General features: G+C 50.3%; 2 protein-coding genes across 2 annotated transcripts; both read left to right on the top strand.

Annotated features, from left to right (window-relative positions):
* Positions 1 to 297: 297 nt before the first annotated feature.
* On the top strand, positions 298 to 1,314 carry LOC125757543 (uncharacterized). Its single transcript, XM_049413116.1, has one exon. The coding sequence runs from the start codon at positions 298 to 300 to the stop codon at positions 1,312 to 1,314; it is 1,017 nt and encodes a 338-aa protein (XP_049269073.1).
* Positions 1,315 to 1,880: 566 nt separating this feature from the next.
* LOC125757542 (uncharacterized protein K02A2.6-like) lies at positions 1,881 to 18,704 on the top strand. Its single transcript, XM_049413115.1, has 2 exons — positions 1,881 to 2,225; positions 18,474 to 18,704. Exons 1-2 carry the CDS (start codon positions 1,881 to 1,883, stop codon positions 18,702 to 18,704), a joined length of 576 nt encoding a protein of 191 aa, XP_049269072.1.
* The last annotated feature ends 934 nt before the right edge of the window (positions 18,705 to 19,638 follow it).

Below are 19,638 nucleotides of genomic sequence, written 5' to 3'. Positions count from 1 at the left end.
GTGTGAGCCTTGAAAATAAAGACCTTCTACCATGTGCCCGGTATCATGCTACAACAACTCACGACGAGGATGGGACACGCCGCATGCTTCTAGGAATTGCAGTGTTATCAAGCACGCGTATAACAAGAGCAGTACTGTTTGCACGTGTCGTTCTCTTGCTTATCATGACTAGCCATGTGACCTTTCCTGTTTAGTTATAAAGCCAGTAACACCGAGCAATAAACGTTCTTTCGTTCTGCCCCTTCTGTCGGCTACGTTCCGTTACTTCAGTGGCGACGAGTATGGGATAGTTGCACGATGAACGCCAGGCCACCCGAGTACGACGACACGACCAGTAGCTGGAGCACTTACCATGTCCGTTTGGAGGCCTTTTTTGAGGACCATGTCATCACAGATCCAGGAAAATGGCGTGCGCTTCTGGTATCGGCACTAAGTGACAGCGTTGTTCGCGTGCTTCAGGGGCAGTGCCAGTCAGAATCGGTGAACAGCCTTAGCTATGACGCCGTCGTACAGCTGCTGGACAACCACTTCGATCCCCAAGCTAACGAGATTGCAGCGAGCTACGCTTTTTTCATGCGGAATCAAGCAGAAGGCGAAAAGGTACGGGACTATATCACTGACCAGAGACGTCTCGCAAAGGATTGCAATTTGGAGAAGTTTTTGGACCGCATGTTGCGGGATCAGATTGTCTGCGGAATCCGTGACGAACAAGCTCGACGACACATGTTGTCGCAAAGGAAGTTGAATTTGGCTGAGGCAGAGGCTTTTGCTCTAGCTGCAGAAACGGCGGAAACAAATGTGCGGGCTATGCAAGAGAGGAGCTTCAACGACAATGTTGTCGACAATTTTGTACAGAGGCACAGGATGAATCCGCAGAAATCCGGACAAGGCTATGCATCCATGACCGAGTCTACTCAATGCTGGAGATGGGGCTCGAACCATGCTTCGGAAATGTGCAGGCACAGGAAAGCGACGTGCCACAAGTGCGGCAGGAAGGGACACTTGGCGAGAAAGTGCTCCAGCGGTCGCGGTAACCCCTCGGGAACTTGCGCTGTGAAGGAGCTAGACGGCGGTGAAGAAGAAATACTCTACGCTTTGGTGGCTCACAGCTACAGTAGCAACGAATTCGTTCGGCCATTCGAAAGGGATCTCATCTGGAAGGGTCGGAAACTACGCATGCTGGTAGATACGGGATCCACTATCAGCGTAATTCCAAAGAAGGCCGACGCTGGAGGCGACTTCACTGCGCCTCACGTGCTTCCTGGGGCCGCTGCCGGTCCTTGGCCGAGTGACTATGAAAGTCAAATGCGGTAACACGGAAGTGGAGAGCTCGCTAGTTGTAGCGGATTGCGATGGGCCTCTGCTGTGCGGCCGGAACACCACCCAAGCCTTCCGGAATGCTGGCACGGCGTTACTGGAAGAATTTGTGCCGGACAACGTAAATGTCGTTCGATGCGACGCAGCCACGGTGAAACTGGTGGCTGAATTTCCGGAAATTTTCGAGGAGAGTTTGGGTTGCTGCAAGGGGCCGCCTGTGAAGCTACACAAAAAAAGAGGCTGCTGTACCACGATTTTGCAAGGCTTGACCAGTGCCATTTGCGCTTCGGGATAAGGTGTCGGCAGAAATCGACCGCCAAGTACAGGAAGGAGTGCTTTCACCAGTGAGAGTTTCGGAGTGGGCTAAGCCCGTCGTGCCCGTAGTCAAACGTAACGGGGATATTAGGCTGTGCGGGGACTTCAAATAGACCGTGAATCCGGCAACACATTTGGAACAATACCCGTTGCCGAAAATTGAGGACATATTCGCATCTGTATGGGGGGGGGGGGGTGTTCAGCGGCACGCGTATAATTAACTTCCACTGGACGACGAGGCACGAAAAATGGCTGTGTTGAACACACACAAGGTGCTGTTTGCATACAACCGCCTCACTTTCGGCATCGCATCTGCTCCAGCTTTGTTCCAGCGTCGCCTCGAGTCCATTGTGCAAGGCCTGCCTTGCGTCAAGGTGTACTTGGATGACATCATCGTAGCCGAAAAGCAGTACGACGACTCCACTCTGCGGCGAGTCTTTGAGCGGCTACGGGACAATGGACTTAAGTTGACCCTTGACAAATGCAGGTTCCACGAGAAGCAAGTGTCGTTCTTGGGCCACAAGATAGACGCAACGGGCCTCCATCCCCCCGACAATATGGAAGCCATCACCGCTGCACCAAGACCAGAGACGGTGAGCCAGCTGAAATCATTTTTGGGACTGATCACATATTACGCCAAGTTTTTGCCTAACCATGTCACCACGTTGTATCCCCTCTATCGGCTGCTGGCTAAAGCAGCGCGATGGCAATGGAGAGCCGAACACGAGGAAGTCTTCAAGGCAGCGAAGCGCGCAATGGTGGAAGCGGAACTTCTCGTACACTACGACCCCGAAAAGCCTTTGCGGCTTGAATGCGATGCGTCACCGGATGGGGTTGGCGCGGTGCTGTCACACCGAATTGGGAACCAACGTTATCTCATATCTTTCCGCTCGAGAACCCTGACAGCTGCTGAGCGAAATTATTCGCAATTAGAGAAAGAAGCGTTGGCCTTGGTATTCGGCGTTATCAAGTTTCGAGATTATTTGTTGGCGAAGCATTTTACTCTGGTGAAAGATCACAAGCCACTGATGGGACTGTTTCATCCGGAGAGGCCGATTCCGCATATGCCAGCAGCGAGAATTCAACGGTGGGCGTTGCTCCTCTCGGCTTGCCAATATGACCTCGAGTACCGCCAAGGACAGCTAAATGCTAACGCAGACGCTCTCAGTCGTCTACCATTGCCCTGCTTGGAGGATCGAGGAGGGCAAGAACCCATGGAATACGTGCTCTCCACACGGGGACGAAATTCCATGGTCCTTTCCGCTCAGCTATTAGCATACCTGAGCCGCACGGGCAACACGCTTCATCAGATCAGGGTATGGATGACGCGCGGATGGCCATGGCGCTTATCTGCAGCACAGCAACACCTTATGCCGTACTTTTCTCGCCGTGACGAGCTCGCGGCCACTCATGATCTGATTTACTGGGGCCATCGAGTAGTGTTGCCAGATGCGGCGCGACGGTGCATGCTAAGGGAACTGCATGATAGTCACCCCGGTATCAGCGCGATGAAGCGCAGAGCGTTCGTTTTTTTGGTATCCCGGATTAGACAGGGACGTCGAACTGTTGATTCAAAGTTGCTCTCAGTGTATAAAATGTAGGCCCAAGCCTGCCGCAGAAGTTCCGTCTCCTTGGCCGGCGAGCAACAAACCCTGGTACAGGTTGCACATGGATTTTGCGGGCCCCATCAATGGCTACCAGGTTTTTGTGTTGGTGAACGCCGAGACTAAATCGATTGAGGCCATACCTTTGAAGACCGCCACGGCGGAGGCCACCATTCACGTACTGCAAGGTATTTTCGCACGTTTTGGCCTCCTATAGTGCTTAGTATCGGATAACGGATCACAGTTTTCAAGTGCCACCATGTCAAGTTTCTTGCAGGAAAGCCACATGAAACACGCGAGAACTGCGGATACTATCCGCAGTCAAATGGGTAGGCGGAACGGGCCGTGCGGACCATAAAGGAAGGGCTTCGACAGAATCCGACAGGTACGTTGCAAGAACGACTGATGAAGTTCTTATTACGTTACAAAACGACACCCTTTGGAAGGAGGAAAATTGCCAGAAAAACTGCTGTTGGGCTTTCGTCCCCGAAGCAGGCTGACGCCTTCGCTCACAGACAAAAAGGTGGCCGAAAATGATGGTTCCGGCGAACCTGTGCAAGCACAAGCAAAAGCCCAAACGCGGTTTCAATCAGGAAGGCGTGTATGGTCGCGCCAGTACTAGTCTAGTCAGAGATGGATGCCGGCGACAGTAGTGTCCATGAGGAGCACGCATGGTTACACTAGAAACACCGGAGGGACCGCAGCGGCGCCACATAAATCAACTCCGGCCACGGCTGGACTCAGGGTCATCACCTAGCAAGCGGAGCCAAGTAAACGACGAAGCTCAGTGTACTCCCAAGCAGGCAGACGCTCATCAAGATACGGAAGTACGAGAAGTCAACTCTCAAGCCGAAGACCAACAACCACTACGACGTTCGATTCGCCAGCGGAAACCACCGGATCGTCTCGCTTACTCTTGCTTAGGGGGGAGGAATGCAGTGTTATCAAGCACGCGTACTGATGCATAACAAGAGCAGTACTGTTTGCACGTGTCGTACTCTTGCTTATCATGACTAGCCATGTCACCTTTCCTGTTTAGTTATAAAGCCAGTAACACCGAGCAATAAAGTTCTTTCGTTCTGCCCCTTCTGCCGGCTACGTTTTGTTGCTTCAGGAATCCCACACCAACCAGGTCAAACTGTGTATGGCGACCGCTGTTTGGAAGTTACCCATGTTCCAAGAAGATGACGGCAACTTCGAGGCATCGAAGTATTTGTCGCGGCCAATGACATCGCCGAAGCAAAGAAGCTTCCAATAGGGAGAGAGAGAAACGAAGAGGAAAGGCAGGGAGGTTAACCAAGTTTTGTCTCGGTTGGCTAACCTACACTTGGGGTGGGGGAAGGGGGAATAATAGAAAGGTAAGGGTAGAGAAAAAAGGAGAGTAAGAAAGAGATGGATGAACAGTTAGCTTGAAACTACACAACACGAACTCGCGCTGTTAGTTCACAGTCGCTCGTGAAGTCCGGTGGTCCTCAAGAAGCACAACAGGGCTTTCGTGGTCTTGCGCATATGCGATACGCTAGGCCAAGGTCCCAGGATCTTCTTTTCTGTCAGTGGTCTTGAATCCAGGTGACGGAGCTTGGCTTCTATACTACGTCGTTGAGCCTGGTATGATGGGCAGTGGCATAGAATGTGTTCAAGCGGCTCCTCGCACGCGCAAGTGTTGCATGCCGCACTCCTTGCCATTCGAATTAGACACGAATACGCATTCGTAAATGCCACGCCCAACCACATGAGACACAGCAAAGTTGTATCGCGGCGTGAGAGGCCCCATCGCAAACGAAGTTGCAAATTTGGGTCAATCGAATACAGGCGAGCGTTAGGAAAACCCTGCACATTCCACTGTAACAGCGTGATACGGCGTGCAAGTGATTGCAGTCGCTGCGCGGCGTCCGTTCTCAAGAGTGGTATGGGTAGCCGCAGGTCTTGGTCATGAGCCGATCGTGCAGCTTCATCCGCGTGGTCATTGCCGACAATTCCGCAATGACTCGGCAACAACTGAAATATAATATCATATCCTTCCTCGAGCGCTTGGTGGTAGTCGTGCCTTATCTCATACACTGATTGTCCGTGTAATCCGTGCCGTAAAGCAAACCGTAGCAAACCAATCTTCCTCACGGCTATAGGTGAGAAGGCTTACGTGACGCTCCGGAGCTTGCTGCTGTCTAAAACACCAGCTAAGGCGTCATTCGCAGAAGTCGTTGACGTTCTGAACGAACATTGCGCTCCCTGGTCACCAAACGGTATCGCTTTCACCAGCGAAAGCAAGAGCCGCATGGGATTGTCGCAGATTTCATAGTCGAGTTGAAGAAACTGGCTGCAATATGCGAATTCGGCACATTTTTGACCGACGCGTTGCGGGACTGGCTCGTGGCTGGACTGCGTACCGAGGGAGTACGGTGCAGGCCATTGGCAATGCCAGCCGGTGAAGTAACGTGCGAACGCGCATGCAGCGTAGCCATAGCCATGAAAGCGGCAACACAAGACACGAAAGAAATACTGTAAACTAATTGCAAAGGAGCACCTGTAGAAACTGAAGACATCCACTGGCAAAAGAGAGTCGCACAACCGAGTAAAGCACCTTCGAGGGAAGCGCCGACTCAGTCCAGCTTCACAAAGTGGGTAGCGGAAACAAAAAGAATGTGTCTTTGTTGCGGAGGACAGCATGCACCCGTGAGTTGCCCATTTCTGAAGAGTACCTAATATAAGTGTACAAAAAAGGGTCATATTGCTATAAGGTGCAAATCTAAGCGTGTAACAGTAGAGAGCGAAGAATGCGAGAACGACAATGCTAACGAGCTACTGTCTCTGTGTCACACGAACCACAATGAGGATACTTTAATTGAGGTTCGCATAAATGATAGTGATACCTGTGGAACTTGACGCGGGCGCAGCGATGTCAATATTCTTAGAAGAAGTGGGTCTTAAACACTTCCCAAATGCCTCTTGCAGACAAGTAAATGTAAACCTAGCCCCGTACAATGGCACGACGGTCCCAACCGTCGGCATTATGGATGTCAAGGTGCAATACCAAGACCAGTGCTGCGAACTGCCACAGGTCATAGTGAAAGAATCGCAGGGTGCTGGAATGCCCACGCTGTTTGGCTTTCTAAAATCAAAATGAATTGGCTTGAAGTATTATCAGTAAATTTTGTGGCTAAGGAAGCATTGCTTGTTGAGAAATTTCCCGATTTGTTTGACGAGGGTTTTGGCACAATTAAGGGGTTCAAATGCAGCATTGAATTGAAGGATGACGTGCGCCCTGTATTCATGAAAGCGCGACCAGTGCTATACGCTTTGCGCGAGTGAGTTGCACAAGAATTTGTCAAGCTAGAAAAAGCTGGTGTCATATACAGGGTGAGGCGTAGCACGTGGGCTATTTTTTTCGGGGGGCTGAGGTGGGTTCAATCATACTTTATGTACGTTCGTGCGTGTGTTTGAATGTATGCGTGTATATATACGCAAGCAAAACTGAAAATTTTCAGGGGTTGGGGGTGGGGGGTTGAACCTCGCACCCCCCCCCCTGGCTACGCTCCTGATTGGCAACGCCGCTTGTAACTGTTTCAAAAAAGGAGACGCAAGAACTCAGATTATGTGGCGTCACGGTAACCCCAGCAATCAAGGTCGATCCTTGCCACTTCATGAAGACATTCGGAAACCTGCAGGGTGGAACAATGTTTTCTATCATAGATCTGTCGAAAGCGTATTTGCAACTTGAACTAAACAAACAAGCGCGAGAACTACTTACCATTAACACCCACTTCGGTCTGTTTAGATTCCGCCGCTTGCTTTATCGGTAGCGTGCGCACCGGCTATTTTCCAGGCGGTCATGGACCAGATACTGCGTAATCTGCCGGAAACTGCCTGCTACATAGATGTAGTCAATGGTGGTGAGAACTACGAGCGTTGTAAATGAAAGAGTGGAGCAGGTGTTTCAACGCCTAAGTAAACATGGCGTAAAAGTGAAAGCTAAAAATGCAGTTTCTTTCAACAACGCGACACATTCTTGGGACACGAGATTGACAAGCATAGCTTGCACCAAACTGCGTAAAAAGTGGAAGCCATTAGAAAAGCTCCAAGGCCCACTAACGTGACTCAGCTGAAAGCCTTTTTTTAGGTTTGATGGGAAATTTTTTGCCATATTTAGCCTCGATCTGGGAACAGCTGCACAACTTGCTGCGAAAGGAAACTACATGGCACTGGTCACGCGAATGTACTCAGGCATTCGGAAGATGCAATAAACTGTTGAATGATAAGAGTGTGTTGCAACTGTATAATGTAAAAAATTGTATGACATGTGATGCCTCTGATTACGGGTTAGGGGCGGTGCTATTGCACGTGCTGAACGGTTTGGAAAAGGCGATTTCTTTTCTGCACGGTCATCACCAGCGGCCGAACGTTACTATGGACAAATTGAAAAAGAAGCACTTAGTACTGTGATTGCTGTCACAAGTACCTCTCCAAACGATCCTTTGACATAATAACCGATCGCCAGCCTGTGACAATTTTGTTTCATCGTAAACGGCATGACAGCGCAGTAGTCACTGCAAGAGTGCATCGTTGGCTGACATTTTTGGCCGACTACACCTATAGAATCAAACACAAACCAGCATCAGCTATCCAGCATGCACACGCATTGTCCCGCTTACCGTTACCTGACACAGGTAGCAAGTGCGAAGAAATCTTACTTTTCAGCCCTAAATGACTTGCCTTTAACGTCAAATGGTGTCAGTCGAGGAACGGGACGGGATAAGTGCTGAAGGCTGTGCGCGACATGATCTGGCATGGATGGCCCATAGTCGTGTCTGAGGAGCTAAAGCTATTCTGGGTGCGCCGGCTCGACCTCAGTCTAGACAACGGGTGCGTTATATGAACAAACAGAGTAGTAGTACCGGAGTCATTGCAAAATGATATTTTGCAATTGCTGCACGAGCAGCACTTGGGAATAACCCGAATGAATGCGTCAGCTAGGTCAATAGTATGGTGGCCTGGAATGGACAAGGCCCTCGAATACAGACTGCGCAAATTTGAAATATGGCAGATGGTTCTCCCTGCAGCACAACCCGTACCCTTGTCCTCGTGGCAAGTATGTCGGAATCCGTGGAAGCGGGTGCGTTTGATTTCGCCGAAGAAAAAGAAACAACGTTTCTTCTCGTTATCGACGTGTGTTCCAAACCGCGGCGAAGACCGTTGAAGTAGTGCGTCCTTGGTTCGCGGCGCATGGCCTTCCCGCTGGAGGTAGTGACGGACAACGAACTGCAGTTTCGGGCAGCTGAATTCAAAGATTTCCTTTAAGCTAGTGGTGTGAGGCACACACTAACGCCGCCGTACCACCCGCAGTCTAATGGTGCGGCGGAGCGCGCAGTTCAGACATCAAAAAAGGCACTGGCCTAACAGGTGCTAGAGGACTCAGAAAAGGGCACCAGTAGAACGCTGCAACACAGAATAGATAACTTCGTGCTCTGTTGTCGAACTGCGCCTCAGACTTTCACGGGAAGAACACCTGCTGAATTATTTATACAAAGGAGGCTGCGGACCCGATTGTCGCTGCTGCACTCAGACGTAAGAAATGCAATGAGCGCTAAGACAGCAGGGGTGCTATGCAGGATGGCCCGAGTTGGGCGAAACTCGGGATCTTCCCGAGCTCTGGCGACACCCTCTTTTGAACTAGCTAATACTACGAGAAGGTGAAATCCATCCCTCAGCGCGCGCTCCGTTCCATTGGTTACGATGGAACGCGGCGTCACGTCAAGGGCAGTCGAGAAGGTTGGGTGGTGTCGTCAAACTTCTTTCATTTGTTTGTCGTTCCACTGAGTGCAGAAGTGCACCCATGCAAGAAAAGTGGAAGAAAGCTCTACTAACTATATTTTTTGTGTGTGCGCGGGCCGTTTGAATTCATTTTCAAGCGTTTAATGTATGCACTCAGTATCCTTTAGGATAAACAGCACCGTGTCCTCTGAGATTAGTTCCGACCGAATGCCTTATAACACGGCGCCTAGAGCTAATCGCCGAGGCCCCGTGTATAATCACCATGGTCGGCCTGTACATTCTAGCGAATTGCTCGGCCGGCGCGCGCCCTCGTCGTTCTCTTCTTCATCGTCTGCTCGCTCCCAGAGCACGTGCGCCCGGCTGATTAGCTAATTGGCTGGGCGGTATACCTAGCTAAGTCAGGGCTTGCTATGACGAAGCTGATTAGGCCAATTCATGCGAAGGCCGACCTAACTAAGCCACGTCTTACTAAGACCATGCTAATGGAGTCGTGTAAAGCTAGGAACAAGGTAATTAAGATCATGCTAACTAACACGACGCTAATCAGAGGCATGTAATTAAAGCCACGTTAATCAAGACCTTACTCACCGAGATCGCGTTAATTAGGGTCGTGCTAATTAGCAGTATGCTAATTACATCTGTACTATTCAGGACCTTGCGAATTAAACCTGAGTAATTAATGCCAGAATGAGTAATTAATGGCAGAATCTTGGAAGAATGCCAACATCATCTTGATCCATAAGAAAGGGGACGTCAAGGAACTGAAAAATTACAGGCCCATCAGCTCACTGTCCGTTGTCTACAAGCTATTTACAAAATTAATTGCTAACACAATTAATACGACATTAGGGTTGAATCAACCAAAGGATCAGGCAGGATTTCGTACAGGCTTCTCAACAATTGACCATATTCATACTATCAATCAGGTGATAGAGAAATGCGCGGAATACAACCAACCCCTATACATTGCCTTCATAGATTACGAGAAGGCATTCGATTCGGTGGAGATATCAGCAGTCATGCGGGCACTGCGGAATCAGGGCATCGACGAAGCCTATATAAACATAATGTAAGAAATCTACAGCGGATCCACAGCCACTGTAGTCCTCCATAAAGAAAGCGACAGAATCCCAATAAAGGGCGTAAGACAGGGAGACACGATCTCTCCAATGCTATTCACCGCGTGTTTACAGGAGGTTTTCAGGGCCCTAGACTGGGAAGAGTTAGCGATAAGAGTTAATGGAGAGTATCTCAGTAACCTGTCATTTGCTGATGACATTGCATTGGTGAGCAACGCGGGAGACGAATTACAGCTCATGATTGCTGAACTGGATCCGGAAAGTAGAAGAGTAGGTCTGAAAATTAATATGCATAAAACTAAAGTAATGTGGGACAATCTCGGCAGAGAACAGCGCTTTGCGATAGGTGGCGAGACACTGGAAGTTGTAAAGGATAATAATAATAATATCTGGGGTTTAACGTCCCAAAACCACGATATGATTATGAGAGACGCCTGGAAGTTGTAAAGGAGTACGTCTACTTAGGACAGGTAGTAACCGCGGAGCCGAACCATGAGAGTGAAATAACTAGAAGAATAAGGATGGGATGGGGCTCATTCGGCAAGCACTATCAAATCATGAATGGTAGTCTACCACTATCCCTCAAGAGGAAGGTATATAACAGCTGCATCTTACCGGTACTTACCTACGGAGCAGAAACCTGGAGACTTACAAAGAGGGTTCAACTTAAATTGAGGACGACGCAGCGAGCGATGGAAAGGAAAATGCTAGGTGTAACCTTAAGAGACAGGAAAAGAGCAGAGTGGGTCAGGGAACAAACGGGGGTTAAGGATATCATAGTTGAAATTAAGAAGAAGAAATGGATGTGGGCCGGCCACGTAGCACGTCGGCAGGATAACCGTTGGTCATTAAGGGTAACTGACTGGATTACAAGAGATGGCAAACGCGTGAGGGGGAGACAGAAAATTAGGTGGGTAGATGAGATTAACAAGTTTGTAGGTATAACGTCGCAACAGAAAGCACAGGACCGGGTTGATTGGCCGAACATGGCAGAGGCCTTTGCCCTGCAGTGGGCGTAGACAGGCTAATGATGATGATGAATTAATGCAGTGGTAATTAAGACACTAAAAATTAATGTTAAATAACACGACGCTAATTAGGAGTGTGTTAATTAGGATCGTGCTCATAAGAATTATGCTAATTACCTCAGTCCTATTCAGGACCTTGCGAAAAAAACCTGTGTCATTAATGCCGCTGTAATAAAACATAGTCAATTAGTGCTAACTAACACGACGCTAATTAGGAGCGTGTACTTAAAACCAAGATAATGAAGACCTTACTCACTGAGGTGTTAATTAGGATCGTGCTAATTAGTATTATGATAATTACCTCCACTCTGTTCAGGACGTTGCGAACTAAACCTGGGTAATTAATGTCGTGGTAATTAAAACATTAACAATTAAGATATGACATTCAATATCATGTTAGTTGAGACCTTCCTAATCAATAGCACCGATATTGAATCCGAACTGACACGGTCCTTACTCCGAAGCAGACCAAGCATACTGAGTAGACAAGCCACGTAAAAAGCCGGAAGAAGCTAGGTGATCACAAGCTCCTCCGATGGCTCCAGCCTTTGCACAAGTAGTGCAAGCTGACCAAATTATTTTATATGCAAAGAAGCTGCTGAGTAGTGTCCGCCGCACGAAACACCTGACAAGCACGCCGGCACTATGACAGTTACGAGTTGAACTAAGGCCTTTTCAGAATTAACGAGCTTGTGCCCGAGTTCGCGCGTCAATCAGTTTGATTGACAGACGCCCGCGGCGAAGAGCGGGTCCGCCCACCACGTTTCCTCTTCCCGAGGAACAGTGCTCACGACGCAACGCCAGCGAGCGGCACGATTCATCTACGAGCCTAATCGCACAGACTATGCACACACGCACGAAGAACTAAAGGTTATATCATCACGTGGCTACGACGTCTCGCATTCACTTTCACCGCTCTCACGACGTACCACTCACAGCTATGAAGCACGCGACGCTCGTGAGATTTTCGGCGAGAACTGTTTACTTGTTTGCTATTTACTTGTTTGTGGAGGCATTGTTTCTACCGATTCGCTACTACGGAAAATTTTTCAGAGGTGTAATGTAAGTATAGCAGTAACCTGTCTGTTTATTTATCTGTAATATTCCAGAGAAGCGAAACGAGCTGCACCAGAGTGCTGCGTGTGCGCCCTTGTTGCCTCCGAAAGTGGAAATTTCCATGCTGCAGGTGGAACAAAAGAATTTTCCGAAAGAGGACAAACGCCCATGAACACGCCCGTGGGAGGCGCGATGATCAGTTGGCAAAAAGATAGCGCGACAATCACGCTGACGTCGCTGCACTGTCAAAATGCTGACTCAGTGGCGGCGCTGACGCATTCGCACGCGGTGTTCCTTTGAAAACAGCCGCAAATGCCGCATATGCGCTTGTGACGCCATTCTCGTTCTTGTAGCCGTTTTTATCAACGCTGCTATCGCGTGCTCCGCACTGTCTTCCTGTCATGACCACCGTAATGCAAGCTCGGAGCAAACTCGTGTCCCCGAGAAGCTCGGGCCATCCTGCATAGCACCCCAGAAATAAAAAAGTCTGCTGACATGCGTCGAGGTTCACCGCGAGTGTTTGCTGTTTGCTGTTGGTGATCGTGCACATAGGCGTGCACACGGGGGGGGTGGGGGCAAGGGGGGGGGTGGCCGTCCCCCCTATTCACCGAAGACGGGGGGCGCAAAATCAGCCCCACACATTGACATAATAGGGAGGGGGGCGCAATATCAGCGCCATACATCGACATAAATTGGGAGGGGGCCCTGCGACGAACGTTCGCCGCCCCCCCCCCCCTGAAAGGGAACCCTGCGCACGCCTATGATCGTGTACTGGTGCGTTCTGTCCGTGGAGGAGTTGTGAAATGGTGGCCTGGAAACGTGACACATGTAAAGTCTTCAACGTATTTAGTGTATGTGCGAAACACAGCGCGGTTTGTGCACGCGGACCACCTGCGACCATCGGACATCGCACCAACGGCCCGACGTGACCTGATGCTACACCGACGACCAACCAAAGCTCGGAGCCGTCGTCATCAACGACACTGCCACTTCCCCACAATCGTGGGCAGCCGGTTACCTTATGACGGAGCACAAGGCAATGGCGCCAACCTGACGTGTTGTAGTTTCTAAAGCTGTGCGTCAAGGAAGTGTTGTTACGTCAGTCGCGTGGCCTATGTAAGTGCTCACAAGCTGGCTGCGCATGCACCGATAGTGTGTGTTTATATACTGGCCAGAGTATCGTTGTGGGCGCTATTCTGTCGTGTACTTCTTGTGTTGAGGCAGCCAGTGTGCGCCTCGAGAATCAAGACCTTCTACCATGTGCTCGCTGTCATGCTACAACACTCGTCATTTAGTGCATGAATACAGCGGGGACAACGGACATCCCTATCTCAACTCCTTGCAAATGTCAAAATTCTCTTTGCTACTTATTGCTTCCCATTCAATGCACACTATCTTCTCGGTATATCTCCCTCAAAAGTTGTCTACAGTCATCGCCTATGCCCCCTTCTTGCAATACATAAGATTTCCTAAATAACGCTGTCATACGCCTTAGTGATGTCTAGAACAGCCCCGTACAAGGGCCTGTTTTCTATTTTAGAGAGTTGTATGAACACCTTAAGGACAAATATGATTAACCACCTGGCGATTCTAAATCCATTCTGGAGTTCTCCCAAAATATCGCTTTGCTCTGCGCATGTTTCCATCATCAATTTTGTAGCCTGCATCGCCAACCGTTATCGTACCGATGTAACGGTTGGCGGTCTATATGAGCAGGATGTTTTCTTCTCCCTCGCCTCTGTAAATTAGGTTCATCCTACTTTGTGGCCAACAGTCCGGTATGTGCCCGTTTTGTAAGCATTCTTGTAGGGCTTTGAACAGTGCTTCTTTAGTGTTATGTTCTAGTTCGTTAATGAGACTGATGGGAACCCCATCTAAACCCGGGTGAAGGCGCTTTGGAAGTTTTCCTTCAGCCTTCTTCCAGTTTAAATTCTCAAGTACTCGCTTTTCCTCGGTTGCGCTCTCCTTCATACATTTGCTCACCGGGGAAATCCCCTGGACGCTCTTTTCTAAACAAATCGCAAGAGATGCAAAGGACCATGCGTCGCACGCGCTAGATCACGTGGTCGACCTGAGTGGTGTTGTGACCGGCAATCCTTCCCCGCAAAGGAGTAGTGATAACGACGTGTGCAGGTCTGTCATCCTCAGCGGCTGAGCCCGCGTGGGAACCACGCCGAACGCGTTCTCCCATGTATTTTCCACCTGCCGAGGTAACGTGGCCGTTGCCTGGCTGGTTTTTTCTGCCTTGGGATCTCTGGGAAGCAGTGCGCTTCGGAGGAAAAAGGGGGAGCAAGGACCACGAGGCCTGCGCGTGACCGGTGGAATGTCCCACGTGCTGCCCCGGCGCCGATTGTACTGTACCGTATCCAAACTACGGACCTCCTTGCCCTCTTGTAATCGGCCACTACCAATGGGGCAGGAGGCCAGTCTAGAAAAGCAGGAAGAAGGCTCGTCGTCAGTCGTCATTTGAAGATGTCTCTGTAATCGTCTTACTCACTGTGCATATCTGTAAATACATTTGTCGTTTTTGAAAGCACAAACGTCCTAAATGTCGGGCCCTGCGCTCTAGTCTCCCAACCCTACGTGGTGACTTCGGCGTCCCGGTCCTCCTGTCGCAACAGTGGTAGCCAAGACCACAAGTGTTGAAGATTGGGCGAGTTGGTTCGTCGTACTTGAACTGGTGTAGCGCATAACGGGGAAGAAGAAACGGCCGAGCAGACCGACACAAAAGGACAGAGCGCTAACTGCCAACTGAGCTTTATTGTGAAAATGCATAAAATATGTAGACTTGCGCAAGCATACAAAAAACACCCTAACGCAACGCCAAGATTAGACACACCATAGCACCGTCACACGCCACGGATTCATAGACGGTTTCCCGGATTAAGGAAGGCCACTTCATGTTCAGATAAAGCCAACGAAAGGGCGCTGATACATCTGATGCCAACTCTTGCTATACAATGCGCTTCAAAAATCTCTCGAGTGATTTGTGACGGGTGCTTTCTTACTACTTCACATTGATCAAACATAGGGGAGCATCCACAATCGCGGCAGTGGATTCCAATGTGGCCCTGCATTGCTTTGTGAACATTATAATGGTGCTCTTTTAGCCTTTCATTAAGGCAGCGCCCCGTTTGGCCGATATACCTATTACCACATGAGAGTGGTATCGTGTAAAGAACCCCCACTTCACACGGCACAAACCGAGTTTTGTGCTTGGTTGAGCAAACAGTCGCGCGTGATATGAGGGGACTGACTGCTTTGTAGAGCCGCTGTAACTTATCCGGTGCCGAAAACACCACTTTCACACTGACCTTCTCCCCTATCTTTTTTAGTCGGTGGGAAATGTCATGCACGTAGGGTAAAACTACGGGTCTTTTTCGGTCGTTAGATTCCGGCTGAGCCTCGGAGTTGTAGTCTTTTTTTAATCTGTTTTAATAGCTTTCAGCTATAGATGCCAGTAGGATAGGTGGGTACCCGGCACTCAAAAGGCTTTCAGCTTGAGCTGCAAAGCTGCGCTGCATGACATGATGACATGATTTCCTAAGGGGGTTGATCTCATCAACCCCCTTAGGAAATTGCACCGTTGATGGCGCTGCGCGACCATCAACGGTGCGTCTTGCCTCAGAGATTGTGCGCCCGAACCTTGGAGGCCCTTATGCACCTTCGCGTTTAGATTACAGATGCCGTTGACGTCGCGTTTCTTTTTTTTTTAGGGGCATAGCTCCTCTTAGTCTAACCTTGTCCCGCGTCTGGCGTAATCGGCAGTATCTTCCGAACAGTATAATAGATGGCGCTGTCTCATAGAAGTACATACAAACTGCAGTTGAGTGATGATATTCTAGATGGCGCTGTACACAATCTGTGTCGTCATCACCATTTCTCGTCTCATTTCCTAGATGGCGTTAGTCCAATAGAAGTGTGTGCAATAGTGCGCTTGTTTGGATCGCCACTAGATGGCGGTGGAAGTGCCGCTACTCTCCGATTGGCTGCTGAGCGGGCTGTGCCTGGGTGCGCGGGGAACGAGTGCCTCTCTCAGTCTCCTGGATCGTCGCCGTACGTGTCGGATCGTTGGTGGGCGAAGCGAGCGCCGCGGCGAAGCGAGCGCGGCGCCTGGCGGATCCCGGGACGGTGCGCGCCAATGACGCCGCGGCGCAACGTGCACTCCGAGCAGCAGACCCCGAAAGGCGAGCCCGAGAAGCGGCGGCGAAACGAGCGCGGCGCCTGGCAGACCTGGATGGTGCTCGTGCGCGGGAAGCGGTGACCAAGCGGCGCCAGCGGTCTCACATTCAAGGAGCCGACGCGCGGTTCGAGCGGGAATTCCTCGCTCATTCGTTTGGCCACAGTTGCGACGTATGTGATCTACTTTGGTTCGATAATAACCTCACCGCGGTTTCTGGCATCAGGGACGAGATCTTCACCGTACCTCACGTGTTTGCATGATGATTTTATCGGGCGAACTTCTCGGAGGCTTAATGGTATCACCCATAACCTCCGGAGCTTGCCCACCTCACCATCATTCACCTCGCGGATATGCTGTGATTTTTTTTCAACGCGTTCACGCGTGCTGCTATGCTCGAGGCAGCAGCGTCTTTGTCCTGCGTTAACACGTGCCTGCCACGTTGATGCATGCCATGTCCTCGCATTCAGACGTTCTATGAAACAATACTGAAACTTGGGCTGTGGGTCCATCATGAAGTCCCATGAAAGATGGACGAAGCGGACGGTCTTGGCGAAGGAGCTCGGCCTCGCAACGTACGCGCACACCTGCCAACTCTCCGATTTACACGGGGGACTCCCGAAGTTTGAGCAAGCCTGCCGATTGTGCGGGCACGGCCCTAAATCTCCCGAAAAGCGCCCCCAACACCACCATGATAAGAAAATAACAGCAACAAAGGACAGCGATTTTAAAATTTTCTGGCCTTCATCTATCGCGTGCAAAGCGCTTCTTAAGTTACTTTCGCCGCAGCACTCTGGTGTCATGCAAAAAAGCGCAGTACTATTAGGAAGGGTCTGCTAGCGGTCACTCGTCACAACACATCTGGTTCATTAATGACACACGCGCGCTCGCACAGTATATTTACAAGTACAAGTATAATCGCTGATGTCTAATAAGTTTACTGACAATCATTCAGAGCTGTTGATGACGTCGCTGCGGCCATAAGAAACACTAAATCAAAACGTATGCCAACTTTCTTTTGTCGCATACTAATTTTCCATGAGTTCTGGTGATACGAATTTCGGATGATACGAATATTTTTGGTAACCCCACAAGATTCGTATCACCGAGGTTTTACTGCATCCAAGTAACCCGGATGGTAGCAGTCAACGCAGTGCCCACGTGGTGCCATACACCTCTCGGTGAGTCCCGTCATAGAGGCTCATAATAGTACACTCGAGAGAAACCTGCCGCTAGTCCATGGAAGCTGCGACGCATGGCGCTTCAACAACCTTGGAAATGGTGAGTAATGCACGGATTAGCCTAACCTTCATTTCTTCGGCTTCGTGTGCGCTGCAGCCGCTTTGTCGCAAGACGAAGTTCAGCAAAAGCTCAGCAGTCCCACTTCACCACCTTGACCCTCTTAGGCTGACCAATTCAAATCAACTAACGAGGTTCACAACCAGGCAGCCATTCTTTTATCCGAAACAAAAGCCAAAACAAAGCTATAAATAAACCCACAACTGCGTTTGAAGCCGCAAGCACGAAGACTAGGCAAATCCATGTACGACCTGTCATTCTCATGGTGGCTGAACGATCGCAACGTCAGAGTTCGCTTTAGTAAATATTGTACGAAACTCTATGAGTTCGGCCTAACGCCACCTAAAAAATAACTTCAGGCCTGCTCGCTGCCGCCGAGACGTCACGCGTCGTGACCGAGCGCGCGCGCGCGCGGGAGTCTGTGAGGCCCGTACCATCTTATCGAAACCATCTTAGCGAAATGGGTAATCGCGCTTTTAACAAACTAGGAGGGACTAAAGCTGCTCCGGCTATCGGAAATGTCCGATCCATGCGAAGGGATAAGTGAGTACCGGGGTGATTCTTTGTGCAGCAGCCAACTCTCTTTAGGAGACAAAAGAAGTAGAGTCAGTGGGTGTCGTACTTCCGCTGCATGGCAGGCAGCATCTGCATCTAGTTACGCAGGTGTAGACCGATGGGTCCACAGAATCCGGACAGGGCAGGCGCATGAGTCGATAAGGCTGTGCACCTCTGAAGTTTCAACCAGGGACCTAGTAATTTTCGCAGCGTTCGAACAGCCTGCGTGAAGTCTGTGTAAATGAGCAGCCTATTCAGCGTTGTGCCACAGTTCCTGCCCTCGAGCAACTCTTCTTCCCGCGGGAGGATCGGCGAGTCGCCAGAGTTTCGACGAACTCTCGTCTCCCCCACCAACGCCATTTTGCTACGGTCCCGGGAACTGGTCCGTCTTCCACCGGGCTGTGCGGGCCTCCAACGAACTGTCAGTGGCCCGACCGCGCAGGAGGAATTCCTCTGCCTTCTTGGCCGTGGGAATCAGACTGGCTTCGACAGTGCCGTGTAGTGTTGTGCATGCTTCACGACGATCGGTGGAGGACGTCCTAAAAGTGGGTGGACGATGTGGACCACGTCCCAAGCATTATGGAGAGGACACAAAACAATGGAAGTTATTTAAGGCCATGCCGGGCCCTTGTTAGACGAGTCGCCCCATCCGACATTGTCGTGCTGGCAGGCTTTGTACGACGAAAACTCAACCTGCTATAAAAGTTGTTATCGTTTTGCTAAACGTTTGCCACCTTGTTCCGCTTCTAAGCGAAGGCCCTTTTTCGGCTACGTCGGCTCGTCAACCGTGCCCTCTCGACGACACACTACATCGCTAACTTCGCAACAGTGGTGAGAGCGGCTGGGATATCACGACTTGTACTCTCAGCTGTGCACCAGAGGTTCGACCCCGTACTTCACAACATCAGCTGCAAGCAATCTGCCTTAGGCGAAAATGTTTGAGGCTCGTGTACTTAGATTTAGGTGCACGGTAAAGAACCCCAGGTGGTCGAAATTTGCGGAGCCCTCCACTACGGCGTCTCTCATAATCATATCGTGGTTTTGGAACGTTAAAGCCCAGATATTAGACGCGAAGCATCTAATGGCGGAGCTCAAACGGTGTGCGGCGTGACCACCCTTACTGCGCATGCGCAAACCTTCTCCACAAACCTCCTCTCGACTTCCCCTGTCCCATCTCACTTTTCCCCTCTCCACTCCCCCTCTCTGCTCCCCTGTCCTCTTTTCCTCTATCTACTCCCCTTTCCTCCTCTCCACACTCGGCGCCCGTGGTGCGTCACGGGCGCCGAGTGTGGAGCGTTGTTTTCTACCTTCAAACTTAATTTCACCTCCCATTTCGTTTATATCACCTCGGGTGGTGCGTCTCGGGCGCCGAGTGTGGAGTCTGGTTTCTCACCGTCAAAAGAACCTGAACTTTACCCGAGCGAAACTGACGTATG

Source organism: Rhipicephalus sanguineus, chromosome 1, assembly GCF_013339695.2.
Source record: "Rhipicephalus sanguineus isolate Rsan-2018 chromosome 1, BIME_Rsan_1.4, whole genome shotgun sequence".
NCBI classification, from domain to species: Eukaryota; Metazoa; Arthropoda; class Arachnida; order Ixodida; family Ixodidae; genus Rhipicephalus; species Rhipicephalus sanguineus.
Note: the sequence above shows the minus strand (reverse complement) of the source record. Positions and strands in the feature narration are given on the sequence as shown.